The 21,860-nt window shown below is 36.3% G+C and overlaps 1 protein-coding gene across 5 annotated transcripts; it reads left to right on the top strand.

Annotated features, from left to right (window-relative positions):
- Positions 1-8,082: 8,082 nt before the first annotated feature.
- Positions 8,083-15,392, top strand: LOC121989851 (serine/threonine-protein kinase RIPK-like). 5 transcript variants are annotated; one of them, XM_042544161.1, is made up of 8 exons: positions 8,083-8,484; positions 8,583-8,718; positions 8,909-9,252; positions 9,345-9,468; positions 9,533-9,752; positions 14,322-14,414; positions 14,514-14,555; positions 15,080-15,392. In XM_042544161.1, exons 1-3 carry the CDS (start codon positions 8,098-8,100, stop codon positions 9,139-9,141), a joined length of 756 nt encoding a protein of 251 aa, XP_042400095.1. In that variant the 5' UTR covers positions 8,083-8,097; the 3' UTR covers positions 9,142-9,252; positions 9,345-9,468; positions 9,533-9,752; positions 14,322-14,414; positions 14,514-14,555; positions 15,080-15,392. The 5 variants fall into 5 exon arrangements, with proteins under 5 accessions (XP_042400095.1, XP_042400094.1, XP_042400092.1 ...); XM_042544160.1 differs by lacking the exon at positions 9,533-9,752; XM_042544158.1 differs by having other exon boundaries at positions 9,345-9,752.
- The last annotated feature ends 6,468 nt before the right edge of the window (positions 15,393-21,860 follow it).

Below are 21,860 nucleotides of genomic sequence, written 5' to 3'. Positions count from 1 at the left end.
CGTTATCGTATCATCACATCACCATCCTCGTCCACCGATATTATATAATAGTGCACACATGTAAATCCTTCGATTTAAATAAAATTTTATTACTTGAATTAAGAGATTTTTTCTTTATCCGGTCCTTTAAAATCTATGATTGATTCTGTCATAACTCTTGATTCACTCTTGGATCAGAGGTGATTCATAGATGGAATTTCATAAATTTCATCTGTATAATAAGTAGAGTTTATAAAATTCTAAGTATAAATAAGCCAGCCCATTTTCTGGATCATAAAATATGGTCCAGATGATCCATGCTCCCACGACAGTGGCTGATGTCTCATTTGGGAATAATGCAAACAGCAGTGACGTCATAAACACGAGCAAATTAATTTATCCAAATAATGTTATTTTCCCATGGATATAAGAGATAAATATGGAATATCGTATCTGATTTTTTTTATTAAGTTTCTGATTGTCTAGACTTTTAGATTTTTAAATTTATTTAATTAGTGTGTAAATTTGTATTTATTAATAACTTAATAAGTTAATCTATTAGATTTTTTAATTAAAACTAAATCGTCAATTTAGGATGGATTGTCATGTTGATCTACCATTTAAATACATCTGTTCAACTTATTAATGTTTGTAAATAATATTTATCAATATATTTTTTTCCCCTAATAGTTATAATTAAGTAATTCAAATATTATTTTTTATTTTATCTTATTTGCAATTAATTATTACTGGCTTAACTAATTAATTAACATCCACCAACTAATTAGCCTAGCAAGGGCTCATCGATTGTTCAAGCTCGACAATGAAACCACTTAGTATGTCGATCGATCGGGATCTATTAATTGTTGCAACGCGTCTTTTACTTCTAGCATCCATTTACTAAAATTAACTATTGATGTGCGTAATTAACATGAGCTTTAATTAGGTAAAGACATTGACTTAATTAGTAGCCAACAAAATGTTTTAACTTTATGGTTCTAGGTGAGATTAAGCTTCCTTAAATTATTCTATGTTAAGCTAAAAGTTTCCAACCTATGCCATCCAAATAAATAATTTTTTTAATTATCTCTAAACCATTTTCGCTAATTATTAAATAATTTAATTGAATTAGTTTAGGAAAAAAGGAGTGACAACTAAGAAATTTCTTAAACATTAGGTCCTTATATTTTATAAAGATCTTGGAAGCAAAATTGAAATTTCTTACTAAGAATTTAGATTTTTTACTAACTCTCAATTAATTTGGTGGAGTCTAAATTAATTTGGTGAAGTATAAAATTAAATTACGTTAATATCTTTTTTTAGGGGGAATTTAAATGCAATCCCCATTGGCAAACATAATTTTACATACAGTCCCCATTGGAAAAAAATTTTATTTTCGCTTCCTAGTCAAATTTATTTAACTAATTGCCCCTGATATTTTAAATATAAAAAGTCTAAAAATAAGTATAATTATTCTTAAATTTAGTACATTAAACTAGAATCTAGTATATTTTCTATCAAATTGAGCACGATTTTTTCCCACCTCAATTTGATGTAAAATATGCTAGATTTTTATATTAAGTAGGAAAAAAAATCGTGCTAAATTTAATAGAAAATATACTCGATTCTAGTTTAAAGTACTGAATTTAATATGAATTATATTAGTTTTTAAACTATTTGTACCTAAAAAGGAGGTAATTTTAATAAAAAAAATATACTCAATTCTAGTATAAAGTGCCGAATTTAAGAGGAATTATACTTATTTTAGTATATTTTCTATCAAATTGAACACGATTTTTTTTTCCACTTCAATTGGATAGAAAATATACTAGATTTTCTTTAAATGATATTCAATTGGATAGAAAGCATACTGTATTTTTTTAAATGATGTTGAATTTGGAAGGAATTATATTAAAACAAGAAAAAAGTCATGCTCAATTTAATAAAAAATATACTCAATTCTAGTGTAAAGTGTTGACTTTAAGAGGAATTATATTTATTTCTGGACCTTTTGTACCTAAAAAATCTGAGGGGTAATTAGGTAACAATATTTGCATGAGGGAGTTGAAGCAAATAAAACTTTGAGAGTGGAAATAAAGTTTTTTATGATTGGGGATTGCATGCAAAATTAAACTTGTGATTGAGGATTTTTCTCTACTTTATCATTTTTCTTTTCACATCAAAAATAATTTAAAGTTTATTAATAATTTCTACATACACATCAATCATAAATTTAGAGTTAAAGATTTAGTTGCGGTGTATTATTATAAAATTTTCTCATTAATCAATAAGGGATCTAAAATTCGAGACTCAGCTGCCGCGTATTATTGGGAATATTTACCAAAGTTTATTCATAGACAAGCGGTGTGAAATTTCACAGTTGTGCCCCCTCATCCAAAGCCTATTCATAGGGGGACTTCGTGAAATCACATGGTAGTATCTTCTTTCTCAAGCATATTCACACCATGGCCATGCTCGAAGGCACTTGTAAAAAGTAGCCAATGTAGGGGACCTGCGCCCTACCTATAAAAAGGATGTTCTTCCAACTCTTGAAGGAGATGAAGGTTTTCCCTTCGGGGAAGACCCATTTGGTCTATATTTGCTCACCATCCACGCTTCAATTGATGATACGAAGTTGTTTCTGCCTCTCCTCCATCTTCGGAAGCATAGGATTGAATTCGAGGACTTCTCATTGTTGGTTGCTACTCGAAAAATCTACTTGTTCCCCTGTACAAAAATTTTGTACAAATACTGAACCTTTTCCTAGCTACCATGTGTTCTTTAAAAATTAAACTTGAATCACAAGCGAAACTTAACACTATTGATTCTAAGTTTAACTTATCTATTCTTAGAGGTTAAACTTGGATCGCAAGCGGAACTTAACACTATTGATCCAAGTTTGACCCATGTTACAAAGTTGATTAAATATTTATTTCTAAAATTGACTTCAAGGACAAACGTGGCGAGACACTAGGCCTTCTTGGGTATGAGATCATCCACCACTACCTAGTCAAAGCCTTTCAAAGAAATACAATATTTAATCTCCCCATAGTAACCCTAGGTTTAACCGCTAAGAACAATCGAATCACAAGACCGAAAACAAACGAACACATAAAATCGAAACATAAATCTATTTCTAAAATCGTTAACATCTTGTGTTTGGTATTACAAGATCAAAACAAAGAAATATGAACTAGTTATGATGTGGAAAACAAATAGCTAGTTATACATTTTCTTTGTAGCTAATGACCTCTTGATCTTCTATTGTATTCTTTTTATTTTCTTGGACGTCGTGTGGGCGACGATCTACCAAGAAGAGAACCACCTAAGCTCCTTCTTTTTTCTTCCAAGTTCCGGCCACCGCCACCAAGCTCCAAGGGATGTCTCCTTTTTCTTCTTCTTCTCCTCCAAGCAACCACCCACCAAGGGAACTCCAAGTCTTATGATGTCGCCGGCCATACAAAGGAAGAAAACAAAAAGAAGAGTGGAAGAGAAAGAGTCGGGCACCAAGGGGAGAAAAAGAGAGGAACAAGAGGTTGTGTTCTTTCATGAAGGCACCCTCTCTCTCTCTTTTATAATGTAAATAAAAAAAAAGAAAATTTTAATAACAATTAAAATATCTCTCTTTTAAATTTCCTATTATGATGGGAAAGTTTTAAAATAAAAAAAAATCAAAACTCCTTTTAAACCTTCACATGGCCGACCACCCTTCTCATGCCACAAATATGGAAAAATTTTAAACAAAAAATTAAAATCTATTTTTCAAAATCCCTTATGTGAATAGATATAAAAGGTAAGTTTTATAAAATTAAAATCTCTCTCTTTTAAATCCTTTTATGGATATCTTTAAAAGAAGAAATTTTAAAATAAAACTTCTCTTTTAAAACATGGTTACTAAAAAGGAAAGTTTTATCAAAAATTAAAATCTTTATTATAGACAACTACAAATAAGGAAAGATATCAAACCTTTCTTTAATCCTATGTAGAAAACTATAAAAGTAAATATTTTAGATTTTTAAAACTCTCTTTTAAAACCATGTGGATGGCTTCAAATAAGGAAAAAATTTATCAAAATTTTATTTTTAATAAAAACTTCCTTATCCTCTATATGTGGCCAGCCCCATGCTTGGTCACTAAGCATGGCTTGGCCGACCCTTACTTGGGCTCTATCCTTAGCCTTTGGCCGGCCCTAGCTTGGGCTCCAAGCTAGGCTTGGCCGGCCACACCAAGGTGGGTAAGAAGTTGGGTTTAGGTGAATTAAAAGCTTAATAAATAAGAGGCTACAATAGGGACCGAGAGGAGGAATTATTTTTGGTCTCCCGATGAACTTGAGATTCCCGTGTTCGCCCTGAACACACAACTTAAGTTCATCAATAACAACTCATACCACTAAAGAGTTACTATTGAACTACCGCACCAATCCTATATTACATCATGAGTTCCTTCTTATCATGAGTGCATTAATCTCCCTGTGTTTAAGATATGGAATGCTCATTAACTAATGAGCTACTGACAACTCACTTAATTAATATCTAGATCCAAGAGTAGTACCACTCAACATTATTGTCATGTTAGACTTAAATCCACTTGCAGAGTTTACATGACAAACTTTATGAACTCGTCTTGGGGACATCATCAACCTAGATTATTAGGACACAGTTTCCTTTTATAATCAACAACACGCCTTATAAATAATATTATTTCCCAACTTATCAAGCCTATTGATTAAACGAACTAAATCTCACTCTTTGATAAATTAAAGAAATAAATATTAAATATATGTGCTTGTTATTATATCGAGATTAAGAGCACACACTTTCATAATAACTGAGGTCTTGTTCATTTATGAAATTAGTATAAAAAGAACTACCTTAAATGGTCATACTCAATACACTCATAGTGTATTAGTGTAATTTTATAATTAAGATAAACTAATGTCAAATTACACTACGACCGTACCAATGGTTTGTCTCTTTTCATTTTTGGTAGTGAGCTACTATTTATAATTTATAAGGGACTGATAACACGATCTTCTGTGTGTGACACCACACATCATGTTATCTACAATATAAACTAAACGGACAGCTACATTTATCATAAATGCAGTATTTAACCAATGTAATTTTTATTTCTAAATAAATATCTATAAAAAAACTAGCATTTTAGTATACATTCCAATACTCATCGCATTAGCTAAGCTTTCTTCCTCCTCCTCCTCCTCCTTCTTCTTAGATTTGAATTTGAAATTTTTAATTATCATATATTTAGATTCATCTCCTCTCATTATAAAATAGATTCATTGATTCTAGCATACATGGGTAAATAAAATTATTTTAGTTAAATTGTTTTTTTTTTTCAATTTTGAATTCTGAAAATATTTTTTATTAAATAATAAAATATTGAGATTAGTTTTTTTAAAAAAAAATTATTATATCAAATAAATTTTTTAAAAATCAATTATTGAATAAATTTTGAAATTTGTATTTTTTTAAATTAATTATTTAATAAATTTTAATGACAAAATTATCCGTTTGATTTGAAAAAAATCAATTAATTCAATTTCGAGTAATTTTATTCGTTCAATTCTAACCGAATATGGGATAATTTAAAAATATTTTAAATATTCATTCATAAAAATGTGTTTTTTATAAATTAATTTATAGAATAAAAAAAATGCACAACACATTTTTTTACGAGAATTATATTTTTGCGTCCTCTTTCCCAATTAATAGCCGAAATTGAGTCATTTTCAAATCTTAATTGCAAATAAAATTAAAGATTAAATATTGGATTTTATTGTATTTCTTCAAATCCACGTGCCTCAATGGCTTTGTCCGTTTCCTCACATTTAACCACGTGCGCGGCAGCTGACTGCGCGGTCCGAATAAAAAATGGCATGCAGTGCAATTTCCAGGTCACTCCCATAAATTAATACGACATAACACGTCACTCGCATAAATTAATACGGCATAAAATCCCCAACCACTCGACTTTAAATTAATTAATAATTAATATCTAAATCATTTTATACGTCTAGTGACTTAATTTGTATAATTTTATACGAATAATTAAGCATTTTGTCTAGTTTACTAGTGTGGAAACTTCTCGATCCCACATGTCATCCGAGTTGATATATAATGAGATATTTTCCACATGAAATCGTGGGATCGAAACTCAGGGTAATCGGGACATAAATCTCCAGTCCCGGTGTAACTCACCCCACATGTCACATGCTCGCTCAGGATGCTGTGATTTACCTCCCTCGTGATGATCTTGAGTCGAGTACGGTGGAAACGCTGAGGGGAAACGATTTCGCCTTTTATCACATGAGTGTGGAAACTTCTCGAGTTTTAAAGCAATTTAATTTAATTTCACATATGAAAATGAAAGATTTTAAGGAATTAATTTTGATTATCAATCATAAATATTAGGTAGGTTTTTCTTTTCCTACAATAAATCATTTAATATTTATCTTTTTTTTTTTCTAAATTTAAAAAATCACATCAAAGACAATGACAACTGAAATTCAATGAACCTTCTTCTTGTATATATATTGGAAAAGAACAAATGAATAACCGTGTGAGATCAATTCTTCATCTCTGACAAAAAAAATCAAATTCAGTGATCTAACTTTGAATAATAATAATAATATATAAATAAGAAAAAAATAGCAAAAAATCCACTGTAGCAAAGTTTGTTTGATTCTCTCTTTTATTTGGATTTTATTTTGGCTATAGAAAAGTTGAAAAAGAAATAGTGATGGGCAGTTTGAATTTGAAAGTTGACTTAATCCATTTAGGTTCATTCTGTGCCAAATGATAAATAATATATTTTTTAAAATATATTTTTGAAAAAAATTATATATTTGAATTTTTTTTATTTATGATAGACATTATCTATAACGCTAAAGACACATCTAGATTTGGATGCGAAAAGGATGAGTTAAATATTAAAATAAAATGAATAAAAATAAAATCAATTTCCTTGATGTTAAATTATAGATTATAAAATATCTATGTAATTTTTTTAAGTTCGGATCTGATCCATAATTTTTGGTCTCTGCATACGCAGATGCCTTTTTTTTTTTATTGAATTCATCCAAAAAAAATCTAAAATATTTTAATTCCATGCATAAATTATGATTTTTAATATTTTTTACCTTATAAATATATTTAATGAGGTTTTTTTTTCAATCCTTAAAAAAGGGGGAAAAATCATCAGATATATTTATAAAGTAAAAACATACTAAAAAAAATCATAATATAGATATAGAATTGAGGTATTTTAGATTTTTATTTTTTAGATTAATTCAATAAAAAAAAAGGGTATTTGAAGTGTGTAAGGATTCGAAGGGAATTACAACTTATAGATCAAAAGATCTGAATTGAAAATATTTTTATTAGCTGAGGATAATCTTTTCGGTATACGGTATTCGATTCGAGTGATTCAGTTTGACGCATAAGTTTGCAGTATAAAATATGCTTTTGGTTTGATGATTGACGATGAAGATGAGTCAACTCAGTGACGTGGACTACTTAGGCATGCCACGGGAGCATATCTACTATTGAGGGTACAAAATGGAATCCTCGGTGGCTTGGCGTAATGACCAAAACGTGTCTTCGCAAGGCGAGCAAGCAAAAGCAACGGATGTTGACTTTATTAAATCCAACCACGTGTCATTTCAAAGTCAATGTTCAAAATCAAGCCAACATGAAAAAGGCCATAGTAATTTTGTTAATATATATATTTACAAAAAGAAAAAGAAAAAGAAAATTGCGGTTACAATGTCAATTTATGCAGTGCTTTACAAGTTTCCTCCCGAAGGCCAAAGCCATTCATTTCTTTGTATCTTGTCTCAAACGTGTCCCATTAAGTAAATAAATAAATAAATAAATAGAATTAATTAAACACCAGAGGAAGCGCCAAACCCGCCCCATTGTGACAATGCTATTTTAATATTACATTTTAAAATATAATAAATATTTTTTAAAAAATAAAAAAGAAAAATGAGGAGGAATCCGAAAGCAATCCCACCAAGAACACATCCTTATGTTGACCCAAATCGGTCTATAAATAATAACCCACGCGGTGGGGGAGTCAAGATATCCATTGGGTTTGATGGCGGAGCAGAGTCACCGGCGCCGGTCGTTCTCCTCCTGGCTGATCAGCTGCTGGGGCGGCGGCGGCGGCGGCGGCGGAGGAGGAGGAGGAGGAGGAGGAGGGGAGTACAACGAGAGCAGTTCGGATTCGGGTCAGCGGGTGTCGTGGGATTTGGACCCGCTGTCGCTGGAGGACTTATCGCTGACGGTGGCGGGGTCGAACCTGGTGGCGTTCACCATCGCGGAGCTGAAGACGGCGACGAGGAACTTCACCATGACCAACCTGCTCGGATCCGGCGGGTTCGGGCACGTCTACAAGGGGTTCGTCGACGAGCGGATCCGGCCGCAGCAGGTCGCCGTCAAGACGCTGGACCTCGACGGGCAGCAGGGACACCGGGAGTGGCTGGTGAGGATCGGAATTTTTCGATTTAAACCCCTCATAGTCTATCAAATTCGCATCTTTACTCAATTTAATTAATTAATTAACTAATTAATTAATTGCAGGCTGAGGTCGTGTACTTGGGTCAGCTGAGGCATCCACATCTTGTTAAATTGATCGGATATTGCTGCGAGGATGAGCACCGGATGCTGGTTTACGAGTACATGCCGAGAGGGAGCTTGGAGAATCAACTGTTCAAGAGTATGTTTATCTTCTCTCCCACAATTTAATTCTTGTTCAAAGTTCAAACATTGCCATCTCGACAGCGATCGGATATGTTTCAGTAAAATCCTCCCAAAACTAGACAGTGACGTTTCTGAATAATCAACATCAATTTTCTATCAATTTTTGTTATTCATAATTAACGTGGTTTTTATTGAACTCGGTGAAGGATTGCTTGCCTCGTTGCCATGGTCGACCAGGCTGAAGATCACCGTCGGAGCTGCGAAGCAAGGGCGGAATCAGGTTATGGTTTATCCGGGCTGTAGCCCGGAGGCCGACGATGCCGAATCTCGAATTTACAGGGGAAAACAAATGGAAAACACGAGAAAAAGAGGAATTAGTCTGGGGCGATGGTGTTGGAGTTGGCAGTCATTGCTCACAACCTGGAATCAGCCCGGGTAGATCACCCGGGCTGGCTCCGCCATTGCTGCGAAGGGACTGGCGTTTCTCCACGAGGCAGAGAAGCCGGTCATTTATCGCGATTTCAAAGCTTCGAATATCTTGCTCGACGAGGTAATTAACTAATTAACTACTTCTTCTTCTTCTGCTTGCTTTGTTCGTTCGATGTATATATTTATATCGGAGTGTTTTAATGGGAACCGCAGGATTACATGGTGAAGCTCTCTGATTTCGGGCTGGCGAAGGACGGGCCGCAAGGCAATCACACCCACGTCGGCACGCGCGTCATGGGCACGCATGGATACGCGGCGCCGGAGTACATTTTGACCGGTATGTATAGAGCAATTACTACTCGATCGATTGGAATTGGAGTTGATCCCATCCGGAAGCTCAGTCAGACGGAGGCCGACCTCGATGTCCTGGCTACGGACGAAAAGTCGTTGAAGTGTGCAGATGACTTGGAAAACTTCGTGGAAAAGCTCCCACGGGCGGCTGACGGAGGACGGTGACGAGGTGAGAAGGCTCTGCGCACACTCAGACAAGCCCCCCCTAACGTTAGAGGCCGGAAACCAGGGAAAAAGTCCTCGGGTCAGGCCCTCTGACACTCAAGTCAGGTACTTTTTCCCCAGAATGTGAAAGAAAGTATAAAAGCAAAAGACTGGTGCAAAAAGATGAGTGAGCATACTTGCATAGAGACAAAGCCTCCCTTTTTATACCGTTGTGAGTGTTTTCTGAGTCTGACAAGTGTCAGGAAATGTCGAGTGTTAGGCTTTGTCTGGCGGTGGTTGACACGTGACTTCCTCCTATATAGGTTAGAAAAAGAATCAGAGGGCAATGAGCCCTAGACCGTTAGCATATTCCCTGACATGTGATGATTATTCTCTGACAGGTGGTTACGATTCCTTGGCCCAATTGTCGTATAGTGTTGCTCATCTTTGCTTGTCACCTCCTCGCAGGGTTCCCCGATCTATTTCGAGTCGTATATCTCAATCAGCCCATCTCGACCTATATACCTTGCCTCGCTCTGCTTTAATCTGTATCCGACCTGTTCTGCCATTCCTGATCTGTACGTCTTGCCTTGTTCTGTCTTATCCCGTAGCTGACCTGCCCTGCCTTAACCTGTATTTGGTCTGTTGTATCCGACCTGCCCTATTGTTCCTGACCTAAGCTGCACTGTAAGTCTTGGCCCTCGTATATGTCATCCTTGCACCCCCCCTGTAAATCCTGGCCTTCGAACGTGGGCGCACCTCCCGTCCTTTAAATCCTGGCCTTCGTGTTAGAGTGTATACTAAAAGCCCACTATGTGAAAAACAACTTTTTACTTCGCCACAATTTACTTCGTCAATTTAAATATACGAAGTAAAAGTGTATAAGCAACTTCACTGAAAAAACCGACGAAGTATATACAAATATAGACTTCGCAGATTTAAAAACACGGGCTTCGCTTTAAACTGAAATAAGCTATTACTTCGGAAAGTTGTTAAATACCAAAGTAGTAACGTCGTGAATACAATTTTTAGTGTTTACTCCGAAGTAATAGTACAAGAGTTAACTTTTATTTTGAGACCACTTTTATTTCCCCCCACTTTTTCGTTTTCTTGGGTTAGGGCTTCCCTCTGCCGAAATTATTATTTTGGACCTCCTCTTCCTTCCCCTTCATTTCAGTCCTCTCCGTTCCCCCTCGTTAGGGCTTCGATTTGGAGTCTTAGGCAACAGAGATGAAGGTTTCCTCGTTAGGGCTTCTGAAATAAGGTTTGACAACTTGAACTTTCTTACGCAAGGTTTAGGTTGCAAGTGTTTGAGATATACCGTATGTTTTCAATTTGACAGAGCTGACGGAAGGCTGAGGTCCAGGTTTCTTTCCTTCGATTTCTTTTTCTTATTCTTCTTCTTTTTCTCCTCCTTTATTTTGCAAAATCATGTTTTAGACGGTCTCCAATTTGTTGTAGGTTTGGTGCTATTCTTCCAACAAAGACAAGTGTTTGGAATTTTTTTTTACTTTTTTTTTCAGTCTCTATGTTTACGAGGTCATTACCTAAAGGACTGATTCATGATGTTTTCTTGGAGTAGATACTTCTGTTTTTGGTTGTTCTTTATTTGGTTTGTTGTTGTGGATCGTGATGAGACCCGTGGTGGGGGCTGCCATAGTCCTCACTGGTCAGTGGGAAGGCAAGGAACACAAATTTCCGGCGACGGCAACTGCTTCTGGTGGCCCGCAGACCTTCAAAGGTTTCTCCGGTGAAGTCTTGGGGAAGAAGAGTGTGGCAACCTTGGAAACCGTGGCCAGCAAGGCAAGAGAGGTTGCATTCAAATTTTGTGCCCCGAAAGTCAAAATGAACAGGGAGGGTGGTGGTTTCAAGAATGGCACGTCACCGCTGGAGCTGTGCACGGCATTTTCCAAAGTCGAGATCAGTCAAGGCACGACATTTGAAATACAAAATTTGAATTCATTCTAAGCAATTCAGTCAAGGCACGACATTTGAAATTTTGAAATTTGAATTTAGTCAAGACATGGCATTTGCGACATTTGAAAGTCGAAAATTGAATTCAGTCAAAAAAATTCAGTCAAGGCACGTTATTTCAAATTCAAAATTTGAATTCACAATTTATTGCTGTAAAATAGTATCAACTACTTCGGTTATTACCAAAAATTCCGAAGTAGTATCTATCTATTACTTCGATCCAGAACGAAGCTAAATGTAATTTAATCGATAATTACTTCAGGAATTAATGATATATGACGAAGTAAAAGTAATCCATTACTTCATTTTTAACCGAAGTTAAAGTAGGTATATTACTTCACAACAAATACTAAACGATGAAGTCGAAAAGGATTAATTACTTCGGTGTTTTTAAAAACCGACGAAGTTATATGCACTTTTTACTTCGTAATATGTCCGAACCCGACACCCAATACGACTTCGTTTTTTCTGGGCCTACGACTTCGGAGTTTATTCGAAGTAAAATGAATCTTTTTACTACACGCGTGTCTACTTCGGTAAAAACAGGTCTTTTACTTCAGGTAATCAACGAAGTAAAAAGTCGTTTTTCACATAGTGGCCTAGCTTTCGTAAACATTTAATTTTAAAATAAAAGAATCACATTGGTCAAATGCTTACATTTATTTGTTAAGTGTAATTGTTCAATTAATTTATATTGTAGATAACATAGTGTGTGGTGTCACACACAGAACATTATGTTATCGGATCTTTATAAATTATAAACAGTAGCTCACGACTGAGATGGAAAGAAATAAGCCATTAGAGTAGTCGTAGTGTAATTAAGTATTAGTCTATCTTGACTAATAAATTACACTAGTACACTCTGAGTGTATTGAGTAGGACTATTTTAGGTAAGTTCTTTTTATACTGACTTAATAAAAGAACTAGACCTTAGTTATTATGGAAGTGTGTGCTCTTAATCCTGATATAATAACAAGCACATATATTTAATATTTATTTTTTTGATTTATCAAAGGGTGTGATTTAGTTTGATAAATCAAATGCCCGATAAGTTGGGAAATGATATTACTTATAGTGTGTGTTGTTGATTATAAAAGAAAACTGTGTCCTAGTTATCTAGGTTGAGAATGTCCCCAAGAGGAGCTTATAAGGATTGTCATGTTAAACCCTGCAGGTGGACTTAGTCCGACATGACAATGAAGTTGAGTGGTACTACTCTTGGAGCTAGATATTAATTGAGTTGTCAGTTACTTACTTAATTAGTGAACACACTACTACAATTTAAGGATAAGACATCACTTTTGAAGCAACACTTTTTTAAACTGTTACAACAGGAGAAATTTTCTTAAAATTTTTCAACACTTTAAATAAGCGTTGCCAATATAAGAAAATGTAACACTTATTGTATAAATACAACACTTTTTACAAGTGTTGCAATAATTATAAAAATATGCAACACTTTTATATTATATGCATAACATATTTTAAAAGTGTTGCCTATTTCTTTAATTAGGCACTTGAGTTTTTTTGGACATTTTTAATATATAAATTTAAGTGATGGTTTTACCTTAGGTTTTAATCTTCTGATCCCTTTCTCCTCCCAAACTCCGCCGCCTCTTCTCTCGATCTCTTCACAGATCGCCATCGCCACTTTCTCCCCCTCCCGATTCCGATTGTGATTCATCTCCCCTCTTCCATAGTCTCCAGCCAACCATCGCCGGTGACCTGCACCCTCTTTCAAGCCTCTCCTCGTTGAGAAGCTCGATGCCAGCCACCCATCACCGATCGACCCGAAGCCGAGATGTTGGACAACGACAACGCTACCACACACCGAAGCAGATGTCGGTCGTTCGGAGCACGCCTGGCGGCCGGCTACTATCTCCCTCTCTCTGCCCTTGCCCCTTTTCTCTCCGTCATCGAGCGCACGTCTGTTTTCCTTGGCATCGACAGCAGAGAGGGATTCGTCCCCTAGACCAACATCTACAATGACACCATCTTCGAAGGGTACTTGACACCGAATCGTGTGCACAACCATTGCCACCATTGTCGAGCTGCCCTTTGCTATTCCGGGAAGGGACTGTCATTGGTTGCTGGGGCTGACGTCAGAGAGGAGGGGATGCTACCATCTGAGGGATCATGAGCGGCGGATCCCTAGCTTTCCTTCCACCACCGTCTCATTCGTCGGAGTTGTATCGCGACCATAGACACCAGCACCTAGTCGCACCAGCATAACAGGTGGCTCGTCACGGCCTCTGCACATCCTTATACTTTCGAGCTTTCTCTACTGATCATCGGTGTGCCCTATTGCCACACATGAGCAGATCCACAGCTCCAGCCATCACTGTTTGTGGGTGATTCACATCTTCGACTACCATTTCCAGCAGTGAACCTCTTCGATCATGAGCCACCACAGATTTGGTGAGTATGTGGAATAATTAGGTTAATTCAATTAGGATTTCCTAACCCTAATTGTGCTTATGTTTGGTTAATCATAGTATGGTAGATTGGTATAATTTGAACAAGTGTATCCCTTGGTAATTCATTTCTTTTGTCTTTATTGATGACATCATGTTCTTAAAATTCTTGGGAAAATTCTCTTTCTTTTTCTTGTGAGTACAAAACATTAGGGATCTGAAATCCTAATATTTAGTTCATACTTGCTTTTATAGTTCATACTTGCTTTTATATGTTACCAATGATTGACATTTTCTGTTGAGAAAGGTTGAGTATGAAACACCAGTGGAAATGATTCTGGTAATGACTGTTGAACATGGATTTGGTGGGCAAAAGTTTATACTAGAAACAATGGATAAGGTTATTGCACTGACTATTCTGTCTTAAATTTGTGATATTCCTTAACTTTGTATTTCCTTTTTAATTCTATTCATTCACATCTCTCAATTTCCATTTTAGGTATGCGCAATGAGGAAAAATTTTTCAATCCTTGATATAGAGGTGAATAAGGTCTCCCTTTTCTTGTGCATTAGTGTAGTTCTCTTAGCATGTTTATTAAATATCTTATTACCTTGGGAAAAATACAGCTACAAGCATCTTTGGTTGTATGCTCGGTTTTCTGAACTCATTTTATTCTTTTTAGAAGTTGATAAGATGTTCTTGCTTTTAGCTGCTTGTATTTTTGTTTCATTCTATGCTTGACTTGGCAGTCTTGGTTGGTGGCTGCATGTTTTATTTACTCAATTATTTCTCTTTACTTTTTTTTCTTTTTTCTTAAAGAAGAAATAGTTAACATGCTTGTGACCAAGAGTCTTATGTACTTGTTATAAATGGGTAAAACAACATATTAGGATACTTGCTTTAAGTGTAGGTGGCAAGCTTTATCAGTAAAGTTCAATATACTCTTGTTAGTTTACTTTTTCTTTTTCCCCCTCTTAATTGATTATGCTTATTTATATTCAATTGCAATCATAGTTTCTTTAGAGTTCGCATGATAAAGATTGTTGCTTTGTGTTTTTGCACAGGTATTTGAGAGGTGATTCATTTTTAGCTGAGGCACAAAGATTAGTATTGCTCTGTAGAACTGTATGCTATACAAGAATTGTGATGATTCAAGTTTTGAAATGAGCTTCACACTAAAATATGTATATGACAAAGCTATGGGTGCAAACATGTTTATGCCACATGAAGGGATTCATGAAGATATTAATTGATGAATTTTGTATAATATTTTAGCTAGCTACATATTTTTAGATGTCAATTGTTGGTTTTTGTAAAACTTTAAGGAGAATATAGTGTGGCATAACTTTTGCAATACAATGATTATATTTTAGATAATCTATTTTGTAGTTTAATTGGATGATAAAATTATATTATCAATAATATATTCGTGAAAATATAAGTGTTACTATTAGTGGACAAAAATGTAACCTTTTTAAGAATAAAACACAAATATAAGTGTTACATATGAATCAATAAGTGATGCATTTAAGAGGTAAAAGTTTTAATAAAAAGTGTTGCATTTGTAGAGAAAGTGTTGCATTATTGGATTAAAAATTTATAAAAAGTGTTGCTATTAATAATAAAAAGTGTTGCTATTGCTCAAGAGTAACGAAAAAATAAGTGTTGCTTTTGGGAGAAAAAGTGTTGTATATAAAGAAGTGTTTGTTGGGGCAATTTTCCTAGGTCAAGTTTGACTAAGTTTGAGTCAAGATTTGAGTTTTGATGTTTGACAATATATGGAGATTGCTAGGGCAATCGTCCGGTTGTGGAGATGGTCAAAGGGTTAACCAGGTTGAGAAGAAGACAAGTCAAGTAAGTCAGGGATGACAGCAGGAGACTTGACTGGGTAAGTCCTAACTGGAGGTTAGGTGTCTGGAAGTCCTAACTGGAGGTTAGGCAATGGAGAAGTCTTAACTGGAGGTTAGGCAGTGGAGAAGTCCTAACTGGAGTTTAGGCATCAAGGTAAGTTCAACAGGAAGGTTGGCAAGAGTGAAAATCCAAGTAGGTCAGTGTTGACTAGACGTGGTGGTGAAAGTCCTGATAAGTGTGATCTTGGCAAAGGGAGAAAGTCCTGGTGAGGAGCCAGATAATTGGGAAAGTCCAAGTGTGATCTTGGCAAAGGTTGAAAGTCCAAGCATATGGTCTTGGCAAGGTAAGTCCTAGTGTGACTTGGCAAGGAGAACTCGATAACTAGGATGAGGCCGAAGGAAGCTCCTGAAAGCAAGACATGAAGGATGGGAGATATCTGAGGGACGCAAGGCTGATGGAGGAGGCTAGAAGGCTAGTTCGAGGTTGATCGAGTGTGGTGTATAATCCGACAACTAGGATGAGGCCGAAGGAAGCTCCTGAAGGCAAGGCGTGAAGGATGGGAGATATCCGAGGGACGTAAGGTTGATGGAGGAGGCTAGAAGGTTAGTTCGAGGTCGGTCGGGTGTTGGCCAAATGCTAGGCATGGATATCCAACAGGTCATGGTTGACCGAGAGTTGGGTTTGGGACATTGAACTTGAGTTTGAGGCAAGTTCAGGGTGTTCAATTGATCGGTCGATCAATTGAACCAGTGTCCAATTGATCGGTCGATCAATTAAACCAATATCCAATCGATCGGTCGATCGATTGGACTGTGCTGCAAGTGTGGGATGGCCCCAATCGATCAACCGATCGATTGGGAGCATTACTCGTGAGCACAGAAGTCATTCCAATCGATCGGGCGATCGATTGGAGCTACCAATCGATCGGTGGATCGATTGGGACCTGGAGTTCTCATGCGAGGAGTCGCGAGAACAGCTGGATCGATCGGTCGATCGATCCAGACATTTCCAGAGAGCACAGAAAGGTGCTGAATCGATCGGCCGATCAATTCAGGCAGTCCCAATCGATCGGTCAATCGATTGGGAAGTGACCGTTGGGCAGGAAATAAGCAATGGACGGCTGGGATTGTGCAGATGTGACGTGGCAATCGATTGGGACTAATTTGGATCGATTGGGAGCACTGTATAAAGCCTGGGCGGAGCGTTTTCTTTGGCAGAACTTTGCGTTCTTCCTATGATCTTTCGTGCGATCTTCACCGAGCTTCTTCCAATCTTCACCGCCAGTTCTTGAAGGCTCTTGGGGTTCATCTCCAAGGTTCAAGAGGTAACCTACATCAGCAAGATTAAGCAAGGAGAGGTTTTATTTTATATATTTGTGTACTTTCTTCTTGTTTGAGTGATTCTTGTTGTGAGGTGTTTGTGTAAGGCTTCTCCGCCTTCGGCTGCGACCGAGAAGGAGTGTTTCATAGTGGAGGTGTGTGCTCGGCGTGTGGATCCTTGGATTAGTCACCTCTTCTTGAGGTGGATACCAAGTAAATCCTTGAGTTAGCATTGTGTGAGTCTTGTATTTCATTTCCGCTGTATATCAATAACAAGACGAAGCAAACGACGCAAGGAGCGCGACGAAATGCTATTCACCCCCCTCTAGCGGGCATATTGGTCTCAACAATTGGTATCAGAGCGAGGCCGCTCTTCTGAGGACTAACCGCCAAGAGAGCAACTGCTAGAGGAAGAAGATGGACTTGGGAGGTCCACTTGGATGGGACATCCGGATTCCTCCGCCATACGACAAGGAAGACTTCGCCTTTTGGAGGAATTGGCTGGAGACATGGTTCCAAATGGACTGGAACCAATGAGTTATCTTGAGTGACCCATTTGAAGCTCCTACGGACAAGAAGGGTAAACGCCTCCGACCTCGGCATTGGACCGAAGAGCAACGAGAGCAATCGGAGACGGACAAGGAGGTAACGAGAATTTTGCATAATTTGCTACCTTCTAATATTTTGTTGAGTGTAGGTGAAACCACAAATGCAAGTGATCTTTGGAAAAAGATCATTGCCTATCATGAAGACCCTACACAAGTCCAAGGAGTGGAAGAGCCCAAGGAGAATGGCTCATTGGTCTAAGAAGAGAAGGACCAATCCGATGTTGACACGAGGTCAACATCCGAAGAAGAGGAGGAACAAAAGATGCAATCCGATGTTGACGAGAGGTCAACATTCGAGGAGGAAAAGGAGGAAAAGGAAAAGGTGGAAGAGGAGAGATCTTCCACATCCTCAAGAGATGAAGAAGTGGAAGAGTCCACATCCTCAAGTGAAGAGGAAGAAATAGAAGATGATGCCATCTCTACATTGCAAGAAAAATCAAATGGAGGATCAAGCATCAACCCTACAAGCAAAGGTATAAAGATTTCAATTATTAAAGATAAAAATCATATCATTTGCTTTGACTATAGGGAGCATGGGCACTACAAGAGCAAATGCCTCAAATTGGTCAAGAAAAAGGGTCAAGTAGCAACAAAGGGCAAAGAAAAGCTCAAAGAGACAATCCCCACAACAAAGAGAAGCAAGGAACACATTGTGTGTTTCTTGTGCAACCAAAATGGGCATTATCGAAGTCAATGTCCAAAGGGAAAGAAGTTGATTAAAGTCAAAGGAGGAAGCACAAATCAAGGGGGAGCTTCTAAAAGCAAACCCAAGGTAACTTTTAATAGTGTAACTCTTTTGAGTCATGATAAAATGCATGTTAGAAATAATTCTTATCACTTTAATGTAAATTATCATGAAAATAGAAAGCATGATAGCTTTAAGGGAAAATATATTCCTCCTCATGCTAGAACTACCACACCTAAGATTAGGAAGGTAGATAACTACTTAGGCAATAATTCTAAGGACTTTAGATATATGCCTAAATATAGAAATGCTCATAGGAGTCAAGAAAAATCCAAATATATGGATTTAATGATGAAAAACCAAGTTTTGAGATCAAGACTTGATAACTTAGAAAGGACCCTAGCAAGAATGGAAAATCTTCTTAAGGGTCAAAATGAGCAAACTATAGAGAGAGCTAGACAAGAACCATCCAATGGCTATAGAGGTTTGGGATACAAACCTAAAGCCAAGAAGGATGTGACTTCCTTTCATAGGGTTTCATATAGTTATGGAACCAACCCTAGGATTAGAGGTCAAGTCAAAGATACTAGGGAAGGAATTGCTAGAAGTATTTTTGGCAAGACCAATGTGACTAAGACTTCTAAGAAGTCTAACAAAGTCACAAAGAAGGTCACAAGGGAGACCATCCCTAGAGTTGACCTAGTAAAGGTGACTAAGGCTTCAAAAAGGTCAAACAAAGTCACAAATAAGGTTACAAGCGAAGTTATCCCTAGGAGTGACTTAGTAGAAGTGACCAAGGCTTCTAAGAAGCCTAGAAAGGTCCTTAGGAAGGTAACTAGGGAAGTCATCCCTAAGGAATACCTAGAGCATCCAAGGAGCACCAATAGGTTTTGGGTCCTAGGAGCATATTCTCTACACCCTAGATGGGTTTAGAGAGTGTCAACTTCAATTGAAAGGGTGGTTAACCCAACCTTGATAAAAGTTGACACGTGAGAGCATTTTCAAGGTTATTGTTAACCTTTGAAAATGAAAAGGATTATGGTGTTACTCTTTGAAAGAGTAACATGTGCCAAATCTTAAGAAATTATGTTTGAATTAAATTGGCACAATTTGGAGAAACATAAGAAATACCAAATTGGGGTTTTGGTATTTTCTTATGGCAATTAAAGGAAAATCTAGGTCCTAATGTAAGATAATTACTCCTTGGAAGAGTAAGTTGTGCCAAACTTTGAGGAATCACACTTAATGTAAGTTGATACACTTGGAAAAATGATATGAAATATCTAGTTGAGATCTTAGTATGTTCTTAAAGAACTAAGAGCAAATCTAAATCTTAAATCTCAACGGTTAATCCTTAAGAGGAGTATTTTGTGTCAAACTTTGAGGATTGGAACTTGATTTAAGTTGACACATTTAGGAAAGGATAAGAAATGCCAAGTTGGGGTTTTGACATTTTCTTAGAAGGTTAAAGGTGAATCTAGGCCTTAGTTTGATTTCATTTACTCTTTAAAAGAGTAAAATGTGTCATACTTTGAGGAATTTGTTTAATTTAAAATGGCACAAATTTAGAAAGGGAAAAAGAAATGTCAAAATTGGGTTTGGCACCTTCTTGATGAAATTGGGTAATCTAGGATTTAATGTTAAGGTTTAGCTAAGAATTAAGGATGATTAGATAGATTATCTAGGTATATTTTGTTTATGCTAAAATGCCATGATTGTTTGCCCATCATATGTCATGACATCATACTTATTTTTACATTCATAATTATTATGAAAAATACAAAAATACTATGTCATGTCGTACATATATCATGTAGTTATAGGAAATTTTCTTTTTGAAAATTCTTTCTTTTTTATGTATGTCATAACATATCATGCATTATGATTAATTTCCTTGTAATTAAGGATAAAAAGGCATTCACTAAGGATGGTAAATATCCCAACAAGTGGGATTATACAAAATGACATCCTAGATAGATGATCATGATTTTTACAATGCATAGATAGAGATGTATAATCCCTTAGTTTAGGGCAAAACCAAATATACATCTCATGAAGAATCGTAAGGTGACTTGTATGTGCTTTAGTACACATTAAATAGAAGTGAGATGTTAGGATGGTGAACAAAACTCAAGATGTTGATTTAATGCATCTTGTTGAGTTTTAGGTTCATCAAAACACATAGTTATGTGTCTTCCAATCATTGGGAAAGCTAATGTACAAGTCATGTGCATTGAGCCCAAAGAACATGGTTGGATATTAGTTTTGAAAATGATTTCAAAATGTTTTTTTAAAAACCTTGGTGAAGACTATCTTTTGATAGTAATCATCATTGAATAGTTAGACACAAATTTGAAGAAAACACTAAAGTTTCTACAAGTTCTCAAATTTGTGTCAATATTTGAAAATAAGAGATATTTTCATATAAAACTATTTTTCGTTGATAAAGTATACCCTAAATAATGTCTACATGAATTTTCATGATTTTTAGAATTTTATAGAATTTTGTAGAATTTTTGGGGAGTTTCTGAATTTCACTGAAATTGAATTTCAGGAAATCAGAAACCCAATCGATCAGCCGATCGATTGGATTGGATTTAATCGATCAGCCGATCGATTGGGAAGCCAATTCCTGCGAACAAAAGCGTATTGAATCGATCAGTCGATCGATTAATCCAGTCTGGATCGATCAGTCGATCGATTCAGAGGGAATTTCTACGAGCAGTAGCTTGCTGAATCGATCAATGGATCGATTGAAGTGATTTCAATCGATTGAGTCCCAACTTAAATCGATTGGGAAGTCTGTTTTTGGATGGAAAAGCCTGATTTCAGCACTTCAAGTCACTTCGAATCCAATTAACCATTCCAAACCCCTTGGAATATATTTGTATACATTTAAGGGGAGTTTTCATGTGAAAACAAGTATGGATTGGTTAAGAAATACCAAAGTGAAGTTTAAGATAAGGTTTAGTTTCAATTCTGAATTTTGGAACCTTAAAACTTCAGGTTTTGGTTTTCAATGGTCATTAACCATTCCTAACCCTTTGGAATACATTTGTATACACTTAGGGGGAGTTTTCATGATGAAAACAAGCGGTTTAGTTAATATCGACTTAGGTGAAGTTTAGGTTGAGGTTAGTTTCATTATTGAATTTTGAACCTCAAAACTTCGAGTTTTGGTTTTCCTAATTATTTAAGAACCCCAAGTCATTGTTGGTGCAATGATAGAAGTTTGACCATGTTTTTAGGGGGAGTTACTGTTGGTGCAGCGGAGACCGACAAGAGGGGGGTGAATTGCTGAAAACAAAAATTAAACTATACCCTCCTCATAGTTTCAACTCAATTAGTGTAATAGTGATAAATTAATAAAGCAATAAAAACT

This window comes from Zingiber officinale, chromosome 6B, assembly GCF_018446385.1.
Source record: "Zingiber officinale cultivar Zhangliang chromosome 6B, Zo_v1.1, whole genome shotgun sequence".
Lineage (NCBI taxonomy): Eukaryota > Viridiplantae > Streptophyta > Magnoliopsida > Zingiberales > Zingiberaceae > Zingiber > Zingiber officinale.
This window is presented reverse-complemented; position numbering and strand designations above follow the sequence as displayed.